Source organism: Strix aluco, chromosome 1 (genome assembly GCF_031877795.1).
Source record: "Strix aluco isolate bStrAlu1 chromosome 1, bStrAlu1.hap1, whole genome shotgun sequence".
In the NCBI taxonomy this organism is placed as follows: domain Eukaryota; kingdom Metazoa; phylum Chordata; class Aves; order Strigiformes; family Strigidae; genus Strix; species Strix aluco.
The window spans coordinates 46,739,142-46,763,994 of record NC_133931.1 but is presented as its reverse complement, the minus strand read 5'-3'; the positions used below and the strand labels follow the sequence as shown (position 1 = coordinate 46,763,994).

The window sequence follows — 24,853 nt, the reverse complement described above, 5'->3', positions numbered from 1 at the left end:
AATTCCATAACTATAAAGTAAGGGAAGATGCTGAAACTGGAGAACAGTTACAAATAAAGTGATATTCTCTTTCTCTTTATCCTTCCATTCACTAACTGAATAGTGTTGAACAAATAAGTTGAATGGAGCAGGAATAGTGTCATTTTCATGTAAAATAGAGTCTCATTTTTTGTTTTCTCTCAGTTTCATCACTAATCAATAGGCACTCCAGTCAACGGAAAGGCATTGTTGAAATTCATTTATTGAATCATCTCCCAAATCATTTTAAATGGCAATGTTTGCATATGTGAAACTAGTCTTGTTTCACAGAGGGAGACTTAAGATAGCACTTCATCTTATGTTGAAGAATTTACATAGTGAAGTGACTTCTACTAGTCTTATGTTCAAATAATAAAAGAGTGCTCTTGCATGGCAACAGGGCATTCAAGCTTTGCATGTTGGACATGCTATTATTAAAGATGAAAAAGCAATTTCTTTCCTCGAAAAAATGTCATTCAGGCCTCATTTTCTATCTGAGCAGCCATCAGAAATCGCACTTTCATTGGCATTGCATTCAAATGAGTGGACCAAATGTGCTAAGGTACCTTAAGAAACAAAGTCTCCAAACAGGCATTAGATGGTTTAGTTCACAGTCTCCACTTAAAGCTAATGAGAATTAGTTCTCTGACTGATGTAGGTACACAGCAGATTTACAAAGCTGTTGTTTTGATCTGTAGGCAGCCAAGTAGTCTTGTAAATCTAGTCTAATATTTCACTTAAACTCACTTTATGTAATTCTCATTACGTCCTCACTAGGGATGAACCAGAGTTTTGAAACAAGACTCAAAACAACATATCCTTATGACACTGTGATAAATGATATTTACAGTCTTAGTCACACTGTAGATTGTTCTTTCACTCTCTCATATTGCACTTAGCATTATCAGAAGTTGATGCCTTGGGATAAATTTGGCACTCTCTCTCTGTTGTTCTCAGTCTGGATGACTTTTGCTTACCAGAAGCCTTTCAGCCCCCTGATACATAGATTCATCAATTTCAGGAAACGAAAAAATTCTGGGAATGATCTTCTGCTCGTGGTGTCAAATCCATTTCAGTTTGCATCTGAAAGGATTTTTCCTATTGCAGAAATGTTTTTATTATTCCCCATTGTACTGGTTTATTTGATCTAACCATGTATTTTCCTCTGTCTGTGAACCACTGCTAGATTGAATGGCTATTCAAATAGAAACAACAGTGTTTCCTCATCAGCAAATTTATGGAACAGAAATGCCAGAGCAAGTGACTTAATGTTTCAGAATACAAATGTCTGGCTCAAAAAGGAGTTTTATCACCACCACTTTCCCCCATAGGTAGGGTTAATATGATGTTACACTGTATCTGTATTAAAAAGTGTTGCTATTATAAAAAAAACTTTTTATTTCTCTTTTTTTATCCCAAACTAAAAGGATAGACACTAACTTCATTTTCTTAGCACTTGGCTAAGTGTTATTCCACAAACCTAGACACCATCTGCATGTATCATATATTTAGAAAACAGCTTTCAGTTTCAACTTTCCCAGCAGATGAAACAAAAATGCAGGAGAAAAATATGCTTTTTAAAATGTATGAAAATTGCTCTGCTGGTGTCCTTTTAAGGGACACTGCTCTCTCTAATCCATAAAATCAGTGACCACCAGAAGAGTTCAGCCATAAAGCTGCCAGTGAAGCTAAGTTGCTTTATTTGGTGCAATCAGGTTTTAAATTATAGCTGCATTCAAAAGCCTACTGCATTGTGGAAGAGTTGTTCTTGTCTCCCCATCTATTTGCTTGTTTAGACTGGCTGTGCGTTTGCTGCCAGCTTATCTGCCTTCAAGAGCAGAGGGAAGACTTAAGGCTACTCAGCTCTGCAGTATGGGGCACTGGAGGACCTTTCTTTTCCAAAACTTCACTCTGCCTTTTCTCCTGCTCTCATTTCTGCTGCAGACAGCACAAACATTTGCTGGTGACATTGGTCAGCAAAGCCAGGCCAAACATCCACAGCAGATCTCCAAAAGAAAGATTGTTTTCTGTCATCTGATGCTTATAACATAGGATGCCTATTTGGGAAGTGGTTTTCCACTCTCCATGGGTGGAAAGATCATTCATAAAACAAGCAGGTGGTAGCTGTTTGATTGGACTTTCATACTGTAGATATTGTGGGAAAAGATAGTATTTCAGTGAGATTTAGAGCTCACATTCTGGCTGTTTCTGTTCATTAAAGAATCAAGACCATTTTCCCAACTAGCCTGAAGTATTTTCTCTTCTCCTAGGGACAAATATCTTTATAGATTTCCCAATATCTTGCAATATTTCAGCCCTGAGACTGTTACAGAGTGCGATGTTTTCCACTGATCACTCAGTGTATAACAGAAATAATGATTTTCTTCACATCTGATGGCAGTTGTATATAAATGCAGCACAGACTCTCCATCTGGAAATCTCAGCTCTTAAAAGCGTTCCACAACACACAGAGATGATACATGTCACTGCATAGCTGCTGTTTTGCTTCCTCATGGGGTAACCACAGTTCTTTAGCAAGTTAAAGCAGTAGCTTATGCAATCAGATATGAAAATTTAGCAATCCCTTTGGATATGGGGATGCTACTTAAATATGTATGGCTACAAATTATATCTGTACCCAGTCTCAACAGGGCTCAATATTTTTGCATCTTAATTTTATTTTAAAGGAAGGCTTAGTTGCTGATTTCTTAAGGACTCTCTGTCCTTGACCACCCAGTAGGTGTGTACTTTAGTACCCATTTATGTATCCAGTATACTACATAGGAAAGAGCATGTATTTATGATGGAGATATCTCAGGCTGAAATATCACCTACATGTCTGAAAGAACAAATGAACTAAGATTTGTGAGGACTTTTTCCAGACACCTAAGAAATGTAAGGCCCTAGATTAGATTTTTAAAATAAACAGGGGTATTTTAGAGTTTAAATTGCTTTGAAAGATAAAGCGGCATAGATCTTTAAGTGCTTACAGATGTGGAGAGTTTAGGAACAGTTGTAGTCCTCAAGTGTATGCAAACACAACATCCCACAATCAGAGCTCACCCATAATTAGTTGCCATCACTCAACAGACAAACATAGTTTCTTAAATTACAGTAGCACAATTGCCTGTGATAGTCTGTCCTTACCTTATATTTGTTTTGAAATTATACTCCCTTGTTATTTTCTTTCATTTTCTTTCTTGGAGTACCATCAGTCATTCTCTGCAGTGACTTTTCATGTGAAAATTGGTAATACATAGTGATACCCTACATGCACTTGTACTTGTTATAGGGTACTCAAAACACATGAAAACATGAAGAGTTGAATGCCAACCTTATTCACAAAGCATCTTCAGGCAATGACTTTTAGAAGAGAGTCTTGAAGTGAGTGGGAGCTAGGTGTCTCTAACCCAGCCTTGTGAAAAGGGCTGCTAGTCATCAGTAGTATACATTGGAACTACTAAAAATAATTTGGAAAGGCTTTGCTACTATCACTTGTTCTTTTTAGTAAACCAGGGCTACAAGGAAACAGTGTCTGGAACTTGTTCTCAAGCATTTCTGTAAAGACAGGATAAAACCATTTTGATATGTCTAATTACTGATTCTTTGTGCATGTTTGTTTGCTTGTTTGAGCAGAAAAAAGTCACGTTAAACACTTTCTTGGATACTCTCATGTCTGATCCCCCACCACAGTGTCTAGTGTGGTTACCACTTCTGCATCGACTGGCAAATGTTGAAAATGGTAAGTAAGAGCTTCTGCCAAAAACCAGTTACAAAAGTAAACTTTTGTGTGGTGATTTTCTCACTCTGTAGATGGTTTTGTAAGAGCTACTGTACTGCATTCATTGATTGCATGTGCTATTTTTACAGTCACTGGTAAAATATTTAAAGAATCCTGTTGGTCATTTGGCCAGGAATGTGGCTTAATTTTTGCTATGCTCAGGATATTATCCTGATCATCTCCTCTCCTCCTGTGCTCTGGATAAGCAAAGAGCAATATCACTTGATCCATTCACACACTTCTATTTGGTAAACTATCAAGGCCACAACTTTTATTAGCTATGACATATGGCAGCAGAGAAGGAACAGCTTGGCAGTTTCCGTTCATGCAGTATTCTTGGCAGGAGATGTCCAGCGCAGTGCAAAATACTGGCCAAAAGGTCCTTATGAAGGATCTCCTAAACCTACACTGCCAGACAATATACTCTGAAAAGGAAGTTCCCGATTCGTCCTTATCCTTTGCTTGTGCAGAAGATGAGGATTTAACTGTGAGATGCCTCTTTCTCCTCAAGGGTTGTCTTTCCCCAAAATGAGTAGATCACATTTTAAGACAGGAAGGTACCATGAAGATCAATTCATTTGATTATTGCACAGTGCATGTTGCATGTCCCTGGACAGTAACATCTTCCTCAGCCTTCTGACTTATTGAACACCTGGGGAAAAGTTCACAGACTCACAGATGTAGTCCTCCAGCCAAACCCTTCATATACTGTTACTGTAGAAGGTGCTGCCACACAGAAAGTGCAGGGGTGGAGCTAGAAAGCTTGTGCATTTCATCTCACTGTGTATACCAACCACCAAATTGCAGCCTGCAAACAGTCCAGTTCCTCATGTAGTTCTGGAGGAGCTCCCCAGCTCCAATGCAGCTGGCTTCTGCTGTCCAGAAGGACTAGCACTGTCAGTGTTAAATAGAAAAAAAGCATGAGACAAGAAATGCCTTTTTACTGTCTTATTATCTGGGTGTACTTGTTTGTAATGTGGCATTTCTTGCTCATGATCATCAGAAGGCAGTGATGCTGACGGTTATTATTCCAACACTTTAAATCTAGGAAAAGGAAGATTTAAAAATGGAGGAAGTTTTTACAAAAATTTTAAAATATTCATTTAGCAAGATAAATAGGTTTTTTGTAAACAATTTTACAGCCCAGTATTTTGTCTTAGAGGTTGTTGTGTAAGGGGCTTGTTGAGTATTCTTGTGTTGTTGCTCCCTTGAAGGTTTACCTCTAGCATAACTGAAGCTTTGGGATGCTGCACGGTAAAAGAAGGCAGGGGGAGGGTGGCAGGAGGAAGACAAGATCATATATACTCATCCTGTTAGGCAATAGAAATATTTATACTATATTTCCAACAAGAAAAGGGGGCTGGTGGAAGGGGCAGTGTGCAGCCATTTTTTGGTGATAAAAGAAGGAGGAAGTCATACATGTTCTTGTACTAAATAAATCTCTCTTCCATTGAAAGGTACCGAGGTGGGTAAGGTGAAGTTCCAAAATCCTTCTTGGCTACAGAGCTACCTATCTACCCCACCTTCCTCAAGCTCTTGTCATCCATCCCTGTCCCTTACCAGCTTTGCACTCTCCCAGCCTAGAGCACTAACCCTTCTTGCTGTGAAATTCTGGCAGAGTATTAAACCCTGACACACTCAGCATTGATCCGAATCCTCCCAGCCTGAACCTTACAACTGAAAAGCAGAAGGTGCCTGGCAACAAGGAGATGTTTGGTACCCCATGGTAAATTGGGTACATGCTGTAGCAAGGAGAGAGGAACAGAAATAGCATTATTGCCAGGAAGGGGCTTCAGAATCTCAATTAGAGCCTTAGCGTGCTCAGTGACTTGCATCCTTGTTACTGTCTGCTTCTGAGTGGAACAGAGAACAGAACCACACGGGTCCCTTCGATGGCCAGCTTTCCAAATCTGGGCATCCAAAGCCAGATTCAAAGTGTTCAAATCCATATATAGGTACCTAAACGATGCCAGTTGGACAGATGAGACAGCAGTAATGAAGAGACAACAACATGCCTAAGTACACTTTTGTGCTTCCAGTAATCAGACAGCTGAGTTTGACTTTACATCCAAGGTGCATCACTTTAGCTCCTCACAGCACAGCAAAACTTTCAGCTTCCCCCAGTATTATAGAATAGAATCATAGAATGGGTTGAGTTGGGAGGGACCTTAAAGATCATCTAGTTCCAACCCCCCTGCCATGGACAGGGGCACCTTCCACTAGATCAGGTTGCTCAAAGCCCCATCCAGCCTGGCCTTGAACACTTCCAGGGGGGGGGCATCCACAACTTCTCTGGGCAACCTGTTCCAGTGTTTCACCACCCTCACAGTAACGCAGCTGAAGGGTGCAGTGGATTTTCCCACTTATGAATTTCCTCTATCATATATTTTGTTGGACACTGAACACACTTTTCACTGCTGCAAGCAGGAGGTGCAGGCATCAGCTCAGAAGTGATGAGGAATTTGGTAGTGTAGGAAGCGTTGCCTGTGGATCAGCACAGGTTGCTGGGCAGTTACTTGAGTTTTCATGGGTCAAAGCTGTAGGCAGCATCCGATGCTGCAGATTGCTAGAAACAAAGAAAGGATTCGCCCTTCAGTTCGGGGCTTTGTCTGTAAACTTTTGCTGGGGGTTTCTCTGCTTTAGTTTATGGCTCAGCGTTTTTCTCTCCTGTGCAGTCTTCCATCCTGTCGAGTGTTCCTACTGCCACAGCGAGAGCATGATGGGGTTTCGCTACCGCTGCCAGCAGTGTCACAATTACCAGCTCTGTCAGGACTGCTTCTGGAGGGGCCATGCCAGCGGTTCCCACAGCAACCAGCACCAAATGAAAGAGTACACGTCATGGGTAAGGGAAGGCTCACGCCTTGCTGCAGACTGCTTAGCCCTCCAGCCAGCAGAGAAGCCCCCGGCCGCATCTCCGGGCAGCTGTCTGGCACAGGGAGGCTGGGAGCCAGGCTGCCGGTTCGGATTGGCAACCCCGTCAGGGAGGCTCTGGCCTTGGGAGCTGTCAGGAGAGTACAGAGGTGGGAATGGTCTTTTCTGGGTGAGGATCTGGGGCGCCTGTGACGGTGCGTGCTGCGGGGAGGGCAGGGCAGGAGGGGCTGGCAGCAGGGCACCAGGCTCACGGCAGTTTCTCCTATTCCCACAGGACTCATGGTAAAATCATCATTGGCTTGCTCTGTTTGGCTACGTGTAAATGAAATGATGAATACTTAATGCTCATTCATCAATATTTTCAGTCTAGTGGCTGCAGCATATGTGTACATTTGGGATGGTCCTGGCACTGTAGATTTGAGTGTGGTCACAGGCTTAGATCCACAGTAGTGTTTACTGTAGAGAAAAACACACTTGAATCTTTTTGTTGTTAAACAAAATAATTCAATGCTTTTTCTAAGCTGAAAGAGAAGTATCAACAGCTACATTAATCTTCTCTGAAGGGCATCAGACCTAGGAGCTGAGCTCTCCGCAAACTGGAGCAAAGCTCCAACAGAAGCCCTAGATCATGGAGCATCCCAATCCTTCAGGGTTCAAATCCAGAGAGCAGCAGAAAATCCTAACTAATCTCAAATATTGCAAAAGTATATTATTACAAAAAAAAAAAAATATGCATATAGCAACAGCTCACATTTGTACAGCACTTTGTGTGTATTTTTTAACGAAGTTCTGAAGCCTAACACTTTTAAAATGTCTGTTTTGATGGAGCAGGCAAGGGTTAAATTTGACATGGTTTGCTCTGTATGCCAGTCACACAGCCCTGCACTGTATCCCAGCAGATCTGGATCTGTAATTGTTTTTGTGGGTCCTAATTGCTGCTTGTTGCATAGACACGAATGGCTTGAGTTTAGACTCTGAATAGAAGAGTGCCCACTACGTAGCTCTGACTCCATTCCTAACAGCAATTTGTGCTTATAAAATCATTTTTCACTGTAACCAGGGAGCTGTAATTATAGGTAGGAAGTAATTGGAAAACTTAAGATTTCTGCTCAGCAGAAGACAAAAACGTGACTACATGCCTAGTGGTTTCAAATGTTTCCTTGTCAGAAACAAATGTTTTGCTTCAAGTTTGAAATTGCCTTTCTGTAGCATTCATTAGCATTTGTTCAAATCTAGTTAGCATTCTCCATAAGGCATCCATATTGAGCTCCACATGCAGATTAAAGGTGTTCATGGGTGCAGTGGAACTCAACTATTCTCATTTCAGAGTGAAATAGCATTTATAATGAGAGAAAAAGCCTGAATTTTACATATTTAGGTTGGATTTCTGTAATAGAAATAATAGAAATATTTCATTATCTTGATTACAGTCATAAGTCAATGCAGGATGTGTGTGCACAAATGCAATACCACTCCTGTTAAGCTCCAAAAAGATTTTTAAATTTCAGCGTGTAGAGCTGTATTTTGGAGGGAGGACACAGTGTGAGGACCACCACCCCTGCTTTACTGGCAGAGAAGCTGAATCACAGAGAGGTGGGTTGGATTCCCTGAGAATCTCTCACACAACCTAAAAGACACCCTTAGATCCCTGAGCCCTTCCTTAGAAAAGTGTTTAACTGCAAAGTGTCCAAACAAAACTAGAAAGCAGAAAATACTGGGGGGTTTTTTTTAGACTTGCTGATGGAATTTCGGGGTGAAAAGCATGCTTCTTGTGCAGAGCCTCCCCATCTTTTGGTGGTGGTGACAATAGGTCAGCCTCTTCTGGTGCACTGTCACCATGGCAGGGCAATTCTTGCCATGCACATGTCTCAAATTTCCCATTCCCCAGTGTGGCAGGTGCTGCAGCAGCCGTGGGAGGTGAAAGAGGAGCTTTATAACAGCAGCTAAACAGTACAGGGTGCTGGAGCTGAGGAGGGAAATACAAGTGAGAAGAAAGAATATGGCAGCCTTGTCCTGGCCCACAGCGAGAAAGGAAACGGTGTCCCATACAGTGTATCTATATGGGCAGGCATACATGGGTTTGTTTTGCTTGCACTTCCAAGATAGAGACAGCTCCAGTCCAGGTGACGCTTAACTTTGTGCTGTCCTTCATTCAGTACTACCTGAGTGCAGCACTGCAAAAAAGCCATGCCAGTTGCATCTGTCCATATAGATATACCCCCCAAGCCTATTATTCTGAAGGCCCCCGAAGGTAAGAGTAATCTTTCCTCCAAACTGAGCAGTCTTTGCTTACCAGACTCTTGGAGTGGGAGGGAGGCAAGGGGGATGTCAGTTGATAGGTATGCAAGCCGTAGAGCCTCCTGTTGTTTTGTGCTTCCTATAGCAGAAACAGTATGCACCTTACTTGTCCAGATTACCTCTACCTTCCTTGTTCCTCCCAGAAATCACCTGCTAAGAAGCTAACTAATGCACTTAGCAAGTCTTTAAGCTGTGCTTCCAGCCGTGAACCTTTGCACCCAATGTTCCCTGACCAGCCTGAAAAACCTCTAAACCTGGCTCATATTGTGTAAGTATCTGTGTGCTGTAGAGAAAGTAAGCTTTGTTATAGGAGTTGCTTACACCAAGGGTAGATACTATAGCTCTGAACAAAATAGGAGATAGCTGTGGCGTATCAAGCTCAATGAATCACAAGTGCAAATTTGCAGATAGGGGTATTTAGTATTAAAAATGTTCTTCTGGTGTGACTTCACTTGAAAAGTCAGTGGGATATGTACATATAACCAAATACTGGGATACAATGTTGGTATGCCCCCATTCTCCCCAAGAGATATTCATGCAATTTCATAGAGTCTCAGCGCTTTGGGCTGTATTCATGCTAAGAACATTAGTTTTGTTGTCTAGAAATTCTCAATTTCAGTGTATCATAGGTAGTCTTGACATGAGGTGCCAGAGAAAAGTGAAGTCTGACCACTTTTTTTGAAATCAGTGTCAGAGTTCTTGCTGACTTTAGTAGAGCTGTGGCTTCACCCACCCCAGAAGAGTTATATGAGTCTGCGTAAGAAGTGTGTCTTTAATTGCCAAGTCACTTGAAGGGAGTCTGTTATCTTTACATTTTGATGTTTTAGGAAAGCAAAATTATTTTTTGATATAGTAGTTTGTGTCACTACCTTTTCTGTGCAGGAGTCAAGAAACTCAAAGCAGAAAGAAAATGTTTGTGCAGGGTGGGGAAATTATCACTTGGGAATTTTTTTTCTAAAGTGCATTCACCGCCCATAGTGGCAGTTGCTCAGATTTTCTCATCAGTTTGTTTTACCTTTGTTTCCTGGGTCCTTAAAAAAGAAAAAAAAGTTAAATTTTCCATAGAATTCAGGAAGAATCAAGACGTTGGTTGGAAGAAAGTTACAAAGACATTAACTTGGAAAAATTATTCCAAAAATGCTGTCTTTAAAGTATTTCTCTTATTCTGGTATATTTCTTAAGAAAATATCTTTCTTAAGCATCTTCTCAGGGGCCCTGACTGAAGCATTTCAGGCAGCAGCCATTAAAATTGTATTTGCGAGCTGCATATCTGTGTTTCTGGCTGCTGGAACTATTCCGGTCTGTAATTATTATACCTACTTACTTTTGTCAGTACTGAATGTTTGTATGTAGCATCTTTAAGGGCAAGTGCACACTGGCCGCTGTGGCCTGTGTGACACCTGGAAAGTTCACCTAACCTACCTGACATTTTAAGGCTCAGTCACGCTGATGGTCCTCCTTGTGTGGTTGTAGTAGAACTTTCTCAACGTGTAAAAGAGTGCTCTGCTCTTCAGACACACGGTGCCTCTGACAGATATGTAGTGCCAAATCCCTGTTACACTCAACTGTCAGTTAAAACCCCTGCACCTCTTTATGGAGGTGTAATGGAAAGATGTTGTTCTTTGGAAGAAGTCATCTGGAGTTGGATCTGCTGAGCTACCCCACTGCTGTGCGTGGTATAAAAGCCTGGCTCTTCTGGCAAGCGATCATTTCACGGGGCAGATTTTGGCCATCCTTAAGAGAATTGGAAAGAGACAGGGAGCATGAAACTGAAAGGGAGGCCTCTGTTCCCTGTTGACTGGGGCCCTCAAAGGCCTGGGGGTATATGTCAGAAGATCACGGGTAGTGAAAACTGGGCTACAGTTAGTAGATTAAATGCATTTAGGCAAGGCAAGGGAAAGGTACCATAATTGAGTAGGATCTGTTCCAAATCTTTGCTGTGAAATTAACACCTTCCCTTCTTCCTAACTATACAGACATAATTTAGAGTGATTGGATGTGAGAACGAACCACCATCTATTTTGTTTTATGATAGAGTTTCTCTTTATTCGTAGATTGAAGGCAATATAACTTGGCAATATATATTGGCTATAATGATACATGAGTGAAAAACCTGTAAGTTGTGGAGGTAGCATGATCTACAGCATAACTCACATAAATTAACTGAGGGGAGAGATATGCCACAGTGCCTCATGGAGAATATCTTCTCACTGATGTGATTTTTATTTTTAAACATAATGGAAGTTGAGAGAAACAGCTCTGGGCAGGAATCCAGGCAAACAGAGTTTTATGTGTGCATTAAATGGAAGAATTTTGGCAACAAAACAGTATCCTTTTCTTAGCTTCTATCTTAAATGGGGACAAGTACTCTCTGCATTACTAGACAGCCTTTGCTTTTCATTGTTCTTCCACCTTTGGGTGGTACCAGACAGAAAGACTGCATGGTGGGTTTTTTTTGGTTTAGTGGTGCCACACAAAATTTTCAATTAAGCAAAACACATCTAAGGCTCATCTAGAGAAGCAGTTATCAAGGCATCATTAACCTGATGGAGGAACTCTCCCACCAATGGAGGGGTCATTTTTCCTTTCTATACTTAAGATTGGCAACAAAAAAGAAACACCAGACTATAGAGATTACAAATGGCATGGCCAGTGCATCATGGAGGTGTTTTTCAAATGCATTCTTCACTGGCCTGACTTCGTTTTCATCTAACCCTGTGGGAGCATTATTTTTGACATCAGTGTGAAGAGGTTAGACCAGCATGGAACACTGGGAAAACTCCTTATTTAATCTGATTTATTACTGTGGATATGTGTTATGCCATAACATGCATTTATTACATAGCATATTTCAATAGTATTGTTTTCTGCCTCCTTGAGGAAAGTTGTTTGAGATTCATCAGCTCACTTTTATCAGAAAGCTTGATCACTCACTTCCAGAAGTTTAGAAATAACCTCAGAAGGGTACACATTTATAGTCAGAGTTTTCCTTTGCTTTACCATAAAGTCTGCTGTTCTTGTCTTATCACACAACTGTATATGTGTGTTTGAACATCCATTTGATATTCAAGCTCTAACCTGAGGAATATGACAGCCTTTAAGAAACTTGCCTTTGGGAAAGCTCAAATTAATTTAATATAGTTTTCTTCACATAAGAATTGACAAACTAATGCTATTCACAAAACCTTAGCAAAGTCTCGGAGTTCATAGACATTTGTACACAAGAGTAACTCTGCATATGTAAACAGATCAATGACCTTTTAAGCATAGAGACTCTCATGCTTTTTGCAGAATCAGGGTCATAAGAATGGAGTATGTCCAATGCACTACTTAGACCACATGCATAATAAACTGACAATTTAATTAATGATCTCTTTTCCATTTCATTTTGGCTGCAAAAGAGATACTTGGTGAGTATTTTTCTTCTTTAATACACTTACTGGAGGAAGAAGCTTGGAAAAAATGCGATAATCTCATCATTACCAACCCTTAACTTTTTATCAGAGTCCAGAGCCAAATAAATAATTGTCTTTGAATACAGAGAGAGTGAAAGGGAAGAGCTCTTTTGGGGGTTAGAAACTTTCTCTTCCACCCCTGTTTTGAGATAAAGATTAGAGAAGACATTAACCTGAAGTGTGTATGTGGTGATCTGCTGAAGTCCATGGGTGCCACATACCCAATCAGTGGTTGGACTGGATGATCTACAAGGTCTTTTCCAACCTTGATGATGATTCTGTGATACCCACTTCCTACTCAGTCAGCAGAGGTGGACTACCTACAAGGCAAAGCAGAGCCCAAGCTCTGCAAGGGAGCACTCCTCCTGCCTTCTCCTCTGGAACACTGTTGAGAACCAGCCTCTCCTCCCTTCTCCTCTGCTGTTTAGAACTCCACAGCCCAGGGTTGGACCCATCTTTCAGAAACCCCAGCCTGTGCCAAATTAGTTTTTGAATGTGTTCACTGAACAGTGATTACATTGAGAAAAGGAAAAATGCAGTACTCACATGTAGTTGGTGTGAACTGTTTCTCCTACATCAATTACCAGTTTACAATTCTCAGGCTACAAAATACCAGTTGATTACCCATTAAATAAAATTAGTTTCTGAGTATTCTCTCAAAGTTTATTTTCAAATCTCTGTATTTGAAGACTCATACCACAATGACCTTTCCAGTGGATTGGCTCTGATCATGGCCTCATCCAAGGTCTTCCTAGCTCTGATGGAGTACATGAAAAATAATATTAAACACTTCTCCATAAGTACATAGAGCAACAAGTGCTGCTTCTCAAATTCGTGACTGACCAGAACTTGAGTTTTTCATGTGGGTCTGCAGATGCAGGGTTAAGCTAAAATGATATTTTCATATAAATAAATAACATGCCAAATCCTACATCTTTCTGTTCCCAGTTTTAAACTTAAAATTGGTGTGGTATTGTCATGCTGAGAAATCCATTTGGACTTGTCAAAGCCCATATTTATTCTTGTTCTCTAACGGTTACAAAACAAGGAAGAGAACATACAGTAATAGTTCATTTCTGTGCAGAACTAGCTTTCTTCATTTCTTACAAATGGTTTCGATGACCGGTTGTCTTGCACAATTGGAGCCCAGTGAGTATTTTGCAGGTGGCTACTATATTTTGATTTGCACATCTGCAGAATTCGGAAAGCAAGACAGATCTTTCACAGACCTTAAAGGGTATATTAACCTATTTGAAATCTGGACAATTTGAAGTCTGAATTATGTGCGGCTTCAGGTTCTGCTCATATCTGATTGAAAACCCTGTGATTTTAATGACTATTTTTTAGTTTTTCCAGAGAGTCTATATCTTTTGCCCAGCGTTGCATAAGAAGTCCATTAAGAAGGGGAAATTTCTCCTTAATGGATACAGAAGAAAAAACTATGCACAAAATATTTTTTAAGGGCAGACAATAAAAGAAAGCAGAGGAAATATTCCTTCTCATTTCATTTTTAGTAAGAGCAGGAAATAAAGAATGTAATAATAAAACCATCATTATTAATGAGTCCTCTTAAACTAGATACTTACTTTAAATTTTTATTTGGGGGTTTGATGTACCAGTTGAAAAGCTTTGCAGTTAAATCAGTTTAGTTCTACATGTATTTTATGGGACACTGAGAGGGCTATGGGTCACTATGTAAATATGGTAGCATGGAGCTTAGCGCCAGGGATAACCTCATGAAAAGATGTGTAATTTATTGGCAGTTACCCCCTGCAGAGCTCCATGCTGCCACAGCAAACCTGCTGCCAGTGCTCAGCCTAGCTGGTTGAAAGCAGCGACTGCACTGTGGACTACAGGCTCTGGAAAGAAAAAATGGCATAGCGATTATTTTGCCAAAGCAAGAAGAAAATCAAGCAAGTTGCTTAAGACTCACCTCAGCACACACAAAAGCATTATTTCTTTCCAGGCCTAAGTAGCAATGTGTTTTTATCAACTTCTGGTTAAAAACACAGCGTCTTTGATGCTAGTAGTAATATTACTTTAACAAGAAGCTCATTTAATTCTCTGTAAATACCGTTGCTGATTAATTTTCTTTTGTGCAAAATTAATGCAACTGGATATTTTGCCTCTTTCTAGGCCCCCACGACCTGTAACCAGCATGAACGACACACTCTTCTCCCACTCCGTTCCCTCAGGAAGTCCTTTTGCAAACAGAAGGTGAGTTGTTATCCTAATTTATGTTAAACCATTATATTAGAGTGGTGAAGGGTTCAATTTTCAATTCCCCCAGAAAATACAAACCCAGAATAAAATTAAGACATGAACAGAGAAATGCCTTGGTTATTTTGGACTGATACCAAGATATCTGGATGGAGAGCTGGAGTTAGGGCACCCCAAGCTCCTCACAACAGAGCACAAAACTTTGGTTCTCGTTTGAACCATTATGTCCTGCTAAATGTGTTCACATGCAACCTGAAAATGGGCTGTTGATAAGAAACCATTTTGTAGCAGTACTGTGGGAATAGAAACTGGGACTTGCCATTGCCTACTGGGAATGTCTGCATCGTACTGCAAGAAATGATATGAACAAAGAGAAAATGTGCTCATACTTGCAAGACATAGCAAGACATCCTTACTCCTGTTAAACCATTCAGATTTTCATTAAAGGCTACAAGAAAGAAAGAGTAGTCTTGGCATATGGTGACCCTTCAGCAAACAAACCAGAAAAGAGTGGTTAGAAACATTAATCCCAAAGAGAAGGTGCTTGCAGCTGAGTGTACCTTTTGGCTCCATTATATGTGTGTAGCATTTGCTAGCTGTTTCACCCAATCTATGTAAGCCTTCCAATGCACATAGATGAGAAGGTGGCAGAAAAATAACTTCCTGCTGTACTGGGGAAGATAAGTGATATGTCTTCGCTGGGTGCATTTTAGTGCTTGGTTCCTGCTGTACTTGTCAGTGCTTCAGTGTTCCTGGATAACCAAACACAATCTCTTGAGTATGCATGGGTACATTTTTTAACACCATAACCAAATCCACAGTGTGCCACACTGCAGTATCAGAGTAAATATGGTTTACTACTACTTTGATTTATGAACTTTGCTACCAGGAGCTATAAACTGTAAGCTGTCAGTGTTATCTTAGTGCAAGTAGCTGCTGGGTGTGACTGAGATGCTTTTTGAAAGCCAGCCCCAAAGCAGCCCCTGAGACCAGATCCTGCTGCCTGTACAGACAGTGAGACTGCAAATGCGTATTCATTTCTGTTGTTGGAGTATATGGAATTGTATGTGCCGGGGCAAGGCAGGATAATCTATTATCTCAACCTCCCAATGACAGGTCATTAAGAGCAATGCTCTTTAAGAGTGTAGCTGTTGCTTCTGTTTATCACCAAGAAGTCCCTTGTGCTCATTCAACAAAAGTAGGATGCTTTGCCATTTAGGCCAGGGACCTGCAGTAATAATCACAGCACTATCTGCTGTGCTACTTGTTTTTCTTTACATGTGAAGAAATCCTGATTATTTTACTTTTTATGCTCTTTAGTAATTCAGCTGACTGTCTTCAACTATCAGGATTAAACTTATATGATCCCTGAGCCATTAGAATTCCTTTCTTCTAGAGGAAGAACTCCTTGATGGAGAATCCCCTGAAGGCAGGAGACAATAAAAATCCCACAACTATAGGTACCCAGACTTCCTTATAAGTGTGACATCCTTACACAGCAAAAAGATTCCATGATGCAGCAGTCAGTTCTGGCTTTTTTAGTTAACAGTATCCTGATATGTTAATATACAAGCAGTGTAATTGCTTCAAAGCTAATGTAACTTTTGTTTCAGCGATCTAGCAGGATTTTTAAGTGTTTGACAGCTTATTCTCATTATTTTTATTTTCCACTCTTAAAAATTTAATTTGCGCATTTTTAATCAAAAAATAAAGCATCCTACCAGCTGTCACATCAGTATCCTTTCTAAATAGTTACAAATTGCATTTATTGTCATGAACCCCCTCTGAACACGCTGGTCTCTGTGTATACTTTTTGGGGTATTAACAACGTTTTCGTTGTTTGAATCATTCAGGTTACTTGGGGGTATAAATGCAGCCAGTCCTGTGGCTGATGAGCATTCTCTTATAAGGCTGTATGTAAATCAGCTTCACAACAATTCACGGTCAGTATGAGAGCACTAACCCACTAATCGCAGTAGTTCTGTAGCTCATGCACTAAATCATTAGCAATTCTGCTAAACTACTAAAGATATTCTTTAAGGAAGGCTCTGGTGGGCTAGCGGGTTTCTGTGCCTCTAATTAGTCTTTTGAATAGACTTCCTGCTGGCTGTGAGCTTTGCCAACTTCTCTTGCTTCTGCACAGTACAAATCTTTCATTTTACCCTTCCATGTAGTATTAATATTAATGTATCTAGAGGAAGTTGGGAGCATTGTTTTTGAAAACAAAAAAAATACACCTTTATGGTTTCATCATCAGTGTATGACTTGCCTGATGCATTCTTGACAAAGGAACAAAGAGGCTTGCATGAGAGCCTGGAAATGACTCCAGGTCTCCCAATCAGCCTCCTCATCTTCTTCCATGGCTCTCGCTGCTGGTGGTTACTGTTCTGCAGTTAGTGCCTCTTGCCAATAACCTTCCCCAGACCCCTTTGCTTTGCTTTTCAAAATGACCACAGAAAAGGTGGATCTAAATCCTACTGAAGCTAATGAAGACTTCCCATTTATATAGTGAGTGTTGGATTTGGACTGATGCCTCTGGTTGCTGCACCCTTTTTCCAGCATTCCCTCTCATCTTAGTGACCTCAAGGAAGAGCCTGTTTCATTCTGCATAAAAGAAATATGCAGGTGGATAAGAAAAGTTACCCTATTTTTTTTACTGTGGAGTATAATGACCTTTTTTTCTTTTTTGATTAATCCATGAGCATTAGCTATAATTCAGTAAGAAAGTACTGAGACCAAGGTACTTCTCTGCTAAATGCCAAGTTCTTCAATCTGTATTAGACTAATAACAGTATCTTCATTCATTCTTTTAGGTTTTACTATTATTATTGCCCTGGGAAAATCAGGCCTCATTAGTGGAAGCTCATCCTCTCATACATCAGAGGAACAGACTATGACAGCTCTGTTTGCAATTGTGCTGATTATATAGTAAATGCTCTGTGATTCATATAATAATAAAAATTGTACAAACTCAGGGTAAAATTTCTAGCTGAATGTAATCAGTGCTAAAAGCTCTGCTGGCTGCGTTTTCACTGCAGATAGCTTATGGTTACTTTAATTTGCGTTGCAATCTAGTCCAGAGGTTTCAGATAGCTTTAAAGAAAGTTTTTGTGTAATTAGAATGTTTATGCAAAGGAGAATTGGCACAGACTGTCATTTGTAGCATTCCCATGGTATTTATTTCAGCTAGTTGTGTTCACATAAGAACATAAGCATTTGCAACCAGTTTCTCCCTGTAGCAGGAAATGCTGAATTCAGCACACCGAGTCATTCTGATGCTGGAAATGGGTATGGTCTCATAAGTTCAGCACAATATCATCTTCATTTCAGGATTCGTGGATGAAAAAGGGAAATTAACTAGGAAGAAGAAGAATTTCATTAGAGGAAAGGTCTTTGATAACTAGTAAATACAAAGACAAATTGTGGGGAACAACTGAAATGAGATTGAACATTATATGTTCTTTGGAGTTCAATTGTGTCTGAAGCATTGATTTTGGATGGGTATGCAATTATCCCAAAGCTCAGAGGAGGTGAAATTCAGTCTTTCCCTGAGATGATGCTTAGTTTCTTCAAGCCACTTCAGAATCAAAATCCCATAAAATTTCTCTGCTTGCTTTGCTTAGTTTGAGCGACCATGTCCATAAGAGAGCTTTCATGTGGAGGCTGGCATAAAAATTACAAGCACCTTTCTTCTCAATATATACAGCGTGCAAATTGGTATCAACAATATGCTCTGTAAAGCTCAAGAACAACTTTAAAGCACTTATATTAGAAGAGAAGAAACAAAAAAATCTGTGATCTTCTCCCAAATACCAAATCACAGTCATTTGCTGGAATGACAGCTAATTGTGATTAAAACCACAAGTCCTGTAACTTTTATACTGTAGCTAATATTCAGGTTTTCATCTCACATTTGTTTCTGTGATCTCTGATTACCTAGAGGGCAGCAGAACAAGGGAATATTGCTGCAGAGTAGGTAATGGCCTTGCAAACCCAATGAATTGGATATGTTATGTCAAAACAGGTAGATTAGGCATTATAGAAACTTCTGTCCAGTCAATAGGAATAACTCTATACCCTGAATTAATGTTTTTTCCTTATTTGGATTCTCTTGTTCCCAAGCTGCAGTCTGTCAGTTCTTCCTTAAAGTACGTAGCTACCATAGTAATGGATAAAATCTATTTCTCTTTCTTAATAAATGTCTTCTTTAAGCTATGAAATTATAGGGCTAAACTGGGGTAAGATGAAACAGGATGTTTTGTCTTGCATTTTTCTCAGTCCCCCTCACAGCTAATACATTTAGTTTTTCTAAAGAAGTAATAAACTGGAATAAATGGAGTGATGCAGCACATTCTGCTGAACTGGAAATTACTTGGCAATTCTGTGGTAGGTAGAAAGAATGCACTATGATATCAAATGCCCATAGCCAAGGAAAAAATGAGTCTGATTTAATGCTGAGTCAGAGTAGCTGGTGCTGGTTTTGAACTCCACATAAAAGCAAAAAAGAATTTGATATTCTACCTGGGCATAGCAAGAGATTAGGCCAAATTTCTGGACAACAGCTAACTTTGGGGCAAAACATGTTTCTGTCTCTAAGGAGTTTTTACATCATTTACCAGCAGTCCTAGCTGACCGGGGAGGTCCCGACAAATTGGAAATTGACCAATGTGACGCCCATATATAAGAAGGGTTGAAAGGATGATCCGGGAAATTACAGGCCTGTCAGCTTGACTTTGGTGCCCAGGAAGCTGATGGAGCAGCTCATCCTGAGTACCATCACACAACACATGTGGGACAACCAGATGATCAGGCCCAGTCAGCATGGGTTTATGAAAGGCAGGTCCTGCTCGACAAACCTGATCTCCTTCTACGACAGGGTGACCTGCTTATTGGATGACGGAAAGGCTGTGGATGTTGTCTACCTTGACTTTAGTAAGGCTTTTGACACCGTTTCTCACAGCATTCTCCTGGTGAAACTGGCTGCTCACGGCTTGGATGGGCACACACTTCGCTGGGTAAAAAACTGACTGGATGGCCGGGCCCAAAGAGTGGTGGTGAAATGAGTTAAATCCAGTTGGAGGCCGGTAACGAGTGGTGTCCCCCAGGGCTCGGTTTTGGGGCCACTCCTGTTTAACATCTTCATTGATGACCTAGACGAGGGGATCGAGTGCACCCTCAGTACATTTGCAGACAACACCAAGTTGGGTGGGAGTGTTGATCTGTTCAAGGGTAGGGAGGCTCTGCAGAGGGATCTGGACAGGCTGGAGCAATGGGCTGAGGCCAACTGGAGGAGCTTCAATAAGGCCAAATGCCGGGTGCTGCACTTGGGCCACAACAACCCCCAGCAGCGCTACAGGCTTGGGGAGGAGTGGCTGGAGAGCTGCCAGTCAGAGAGGGACCTGGGGGTGTTGATTGACAGCCGGCTGAACATGAGCCAGCAGTGTGCCCAGGTGGCCAAGAAGGCCAATGGCATCCTGGCTTGTATCAGAAATAGCGTGGCCAGCAGGGACAGGGAAGTGATCTTACCCCGGTACTCGGCACTGGTGAGGCCGCACCTTGATTACTGTGTTCGGTTTTGGGCCCCTCACTACAAAAAGGACATTGAATTACTCGAGCGTGTCCAGAGAAGGGCAACGAAGCTGGTGCAGGGTCTGGAGCACATGTCGTACGAAGAGCGGCTGAGGGAACTGGGGTTGTTTAGTCTGGAGAAGAAGAGGCTGAGGGGAGACCTCATCGCCCTCTACAGCTACCTGAAAGGAGGTTGCAGAGATCTGGGGATGAGTCTTTTTAACCAAGTAATAAGCGATAGGACAAGAGGTAATGGCCTCAAGTTGCACCAGAGAAGGTTTAGATTAGATATTAGGAAGCATTTTTTTACATAACGGGTTGTTAGGCGTTGGAATGGGCTGCCTGGGGAGGTGGTGGAGTCCCCATCCCTGGAGGTGTTTAAGAGTCAGGCCGACTTAGCGCTGAGGGATATGGTGTAGTTGGGAACTGTTAATGTTGGGTTGATGGTTGGACTGGATGATCTTCAAGGTCTTTTCCAACCTAGATGAGTATGTGATTCCATGATTCTGTGAGTGTGGTAGACTTGAACTGCATGTTGCCTTCATATGTTGTTTTCAGAACAAGATAAAAATCCTCCTTATTTCATTGGCAATATTCTATCTGCTAAAGGAAAGTTTTATATGTTATTGTTTAGTACCCGCTAAAGAGGGTATAACATTTACACCAATATTGTTAGGTTTACATCTTTGTAGACATCTGCTCAGAGTCAGAGGTTTTGTCTCTTAATTTGGATGGGGAAGCATTCTTTGACATCTTACAAAATGTTCCAATTTAACAGGAATATATCTTTAAAATATATGTTGCAGTTGGTAGGACTCAGAGAAACTCAATGTGGCCAAAACAATCTCTGAAGTATTAGCTGTATTTTGGTAACTATGTGGAAGATGTAGGAAGATGTGGAAGAGCAAGAAGAATGAATGTGAGCTCTTCCAAATGAAGGAAGGTTGAAAGCAGAAACAGGGACAAAGATCGAAGGGATTATACAAGAGACAGCCTAACCTTGGTATCCAAAGATACTGAAATTATGAAAGAACTAGTAAGCACCTGGAGGATAATAAACCATGAGAAATAACCAGCATGGATTTGTCAAGAACAAATTATGTCAAACCGAACTAATTTATTTCACTGACAGGATAACTGGTCCAGTGGGTAAAAAAGAGGCAGCAGATACGATACAGTTAAAAGGACTTTTGATATAGTCCCAGATGACACAGAAGTACTCAAAGGAAGTATGGACTAGGGGAAGTAGTATAAGAGCAACCTTGAAAATCAGTAATTACATTTTCAGAAGTTTGCTGTCATTCTAGGATGAGGACATATGAGGTGGGATTCTTGAAGGCTATCTTAAGTCAGACACTACACACTATTTCTTGTAATGACCTAGTGGGAGCAATAGAGTGAGTGCATGCAATTTGTAGATGGTACAAAGGTTGAAATAGTTATGGGAAGGAGTGCTTGGAGAGCAGTTTCTAAATTAAAAAATGAGCTCAGTTGCAATGATAGCAATTGATGTCCAAATGATCTGAAATCAGTTAGAGGAAACTCAGCAATTACAAGTGAACAGTGCTGTAGCAAGGAAGCAAATAATCAAATAAAAGATGGAGCATAATTGGATGGACAGAAATATTTTAACAGAGGACCTAGCAGTTGCAGTGAACCACAAACTAATTGAAGTCAGCAATATGATTGTTAGATTGCATCTGACCCTGGGACATCATGTGGAAAGCTATTAAAACTCATTCCCTGGAGGAGGAGACATCTGCCTGGAGGTCTGCACATCTAGGTGCAGGGCAACAGCATGCGGACAAGTATGCTAACCAGCATGGCAGAGTCCAGAGGAAACACCCAAACATCAGAAAAGCTTAGAAGTAACTCATGGAAGTTATGTTCCAACTCATAGTTGGAAGATACAAGTTTCCTTAATCAACGAAGAAGGATATGGCCATTGATAGACATGGTATCAATTGTTCAGTGAGTAACGTTTGCTTGCCTGTCCCTCCACCCTAACTATGTTGCTTCTGGAGCATAGTAGAGGAGAACTTATGGTTGGTAGAGGGGGCATCACACTGCAAAGAAGGCAAAGCCCCGGGGTCTTTGATGTCCCATTGTGGCAACTTACTTATCTTTACTGTAAGAGCCAAAAGCTGCATTTTTGCCTGAATTGACACACCCTGTACCCCTTGAATGCATTTGCCTTCTGTAACTGGGAGGAACACATGGGTGGAAAACGTATCCTTCTAGATGGCATGGAGCACGTTTATCTGCATGGATATTACTTCAGTGAAAGCACAACACACAGAAGTAGCATGCTGATGGGCATAGAAATGTGGAGCAAGCATTTTTTTTTGCTGTGCAATACAGCATTTCGTTCAGCTGTCTTCCAGATATATTATAAATCAACAGGGCTTGGGTTCTTAGGAAACCCTTTGGTACCAGTCTTTTCAGAACCTTGCTGCCAACCTTGACCTCCCAAAAGGAGGGGAATGGCACACACCTCATCTGACTGAATTTCTTCTTTGTCCTAATAGTAAAGGTTTTGATCTTCCATCCATTAGAGCCACGTCTGCTCAGATTCATCATGCATCACATTTGTGCAACATCATCTGCCTATATACACAGACACAAACCCCTGGATGTGCAGGTGCATGCATGCTCATGCACCCATCTTTCAGTCAAAGATCTTTACAGTATCAGTGGCTAAACCGAAAAATAAAGGTGAATAAATTTTTAAAAGAAGAAAGTAAAATATATTTTTGTTTTGCTTTGTTGTTTTTTAAACCAAAAATGCTGCAGCATGAAAGAAAAACTAACATTTCAATCTCTCCATTTTTAGCCAGTGTTATCTTATTAACATAGGTATTTAAGCATTGGGAAAGATGCAGTTACTGCAATCCATTAAATACTGTGATTAGGAAAAAAAAAAGTGGGTTTGATGAACTACATATTTTTTTAAATGAACAGAATAGTACTTCTGGAAGTTAAACTGGTGTATTCCATCACTGGATCTGTAGTGAAGGCTTTTGGAGAACAGGAGGGAAAACTCTTAATTCCTGACTTTGCATGTCCCGAAGTTTTCTAAAATTTCATTAAAGTTTCTGTAGCTATTTTTATTCAGTCCAGGGTGCTTGAATGAGTTTCTCCAAACTCTGTTCTGTAATGAATTTCAGACATCACTGTTTACCCTCTTCTTAGTTTTCCTGTCTTATTAACTAGCTCTCCTTCCAAGAATACTGAAGTAGAGCAGAGCAAACTGCTGGCTAGGGCTGCTCCAGCTTTCTTGAAAGGCAAAGGGTAAGTTAAAGAGAGTATGTTTGTAGCTTGCACTAACACAGCTAAACCAAAACCTTTTCCTCTATTCCTCCTGCGTTTAGTATATTCTGTAAACATCTTTCCTGAGAAAATTGTGATAACCAATTAACCCAGTGAGCTTAGTAGGGCATGTTTATTTTTATGTACACCTGAATGCGTGAGGTCTTGATCAGACACTTCCAAGCAAATCCAACTTGTGATTTCAGTATGTTAATCATGTGTGTAACATCTGTATATTTAATGTATATATGCAGTACTTAGTAAATAGTAAATAGTGCTGACCTCACAATCTGCTGTATTTTGAAATACATGGAACTGTACAGCTCCAGTCTCTGGCCCAATCTGGCATCTCACTGATATCTGAGACTGGATATGTAATCGAGTGGGATTCTACCATCCTAAGCCATGAAATACTTAACATATAAATTACAATAATAACAAAATAATTTCTGCACTTGTTTTGTTTGTTTTTTTTTTTCCTAAGAACACTTAAGTATTCATTCCTAAATTCCCATTTCACAATCTTACTTGCTCCTGCTTTCTCTGTTTATTTCCCTCTGTCTGTCCGGACTGCACCCTCTTTCCCCTCGACCCTGTTTCAGGTTACAGTACAGCCTTGATGTTGCAGACAGGCTGGCCGATGAACATGTACTCATCGGGTTGTATGTCAACATGCTGCAGAGCAACCCCGCACGGTTAGTGCAGGTTTGGCACCTTTGGGGAACCCAGGAAAGGGACGTTGGTTGGCCAAATGCTCTCACTGTTTCCTCCTGGCTACAAGCTGAAGCAGCTCTTTATGAGCACTAACCTAAAGGCAATGCATATGAAAATGGGTTATGTCCTCCCAGAGTTGATGGATTGTGGCAATTGCTCTTATTCCCTCTAGTGATGTTAAGTAGCAAGGTATTGCGAATAATTGCTTAGTTAAGAATGGCTGTACAAGTTGATTTCAGATGCCGTGCTCTAATCAGCGCAGGACTTGGTGAAGGTACAGAAATTTTCATACAATGATGACTAACAAGTCCAGGTTTTCAAGGTAATAATTTTTGAGGTGTTATATAATTTGTAGCTTCACCTTACCTTGCAAGTAAGAAATTGTAATAGTATGTAAATAATTATAATAGTAATAATGGGAATTTTCTTATTAACCTAGTGAAGGAAGGAGTTAATTTCAATTTTAACATATGTCAGGCATTGTGTTTAAATCTGCCTGATTTCTACATTGTTTGAATCTTGTGTATAAATTTGCCCTTACCTCATTCAGACTCAGGTATGACAGGTTTTTAAATGGTTATCTTGAACATAGTTCATTGCTTCTGCTGGAGTGAATATG

At 40.6% G+C, this 24,853-nt stretch overlaps 1 protein-coding gene across 16 annotated transcripts in view; it reads left to right on the top strand.

Moving 5' to 3' along the window:
- Positions 1 to 24,853, top strand: part of DTNA (dystrobrevin alpha) — a 189,826-nt gene that overhangs the window by 127,604 nt on the left and 37,369 nt on the right. For 8 of the 16 annotated variants that reach the window (XM_074819847.1, XM_074819830.1, XM_074819890.1 and 5 more), the window contains 6 exons: positions 3,655 to 3,760; positions 6,475 to 6,641; positions 9,112 to 9,236; positions 14,560 to 14,640; positions 23,425 to 23,502; positions 24,123 to 24,215. In XM_074819847.1, coding sequence (XP_074675948.1) covers positions 3,655 to 3,760; positions 6,475 to 6,641; positions 9,112 to 9,236; positions 14,560 to 14,640; positions 23,425 to 23,502; positions 24,123 to 24,215 — 650 coding nt within the window. Of the gene's footprint in view, positions 1 to 3,654; positions 3,761 to 6,474; positions 6,642 to 9,111; positions 9,237 to 14,559; positions 14,641 to 16,496; positions 16,587 to 23,424; positions 23,503 to 24,122; positions 24,216 to 24,853 lie in introns of all 16 variants that reach the window. The other 8 variants (XM_074819946.1, XM_074819926.1, XM_074819936.1 and 5 more) reach the window with 4 other exon arrangements.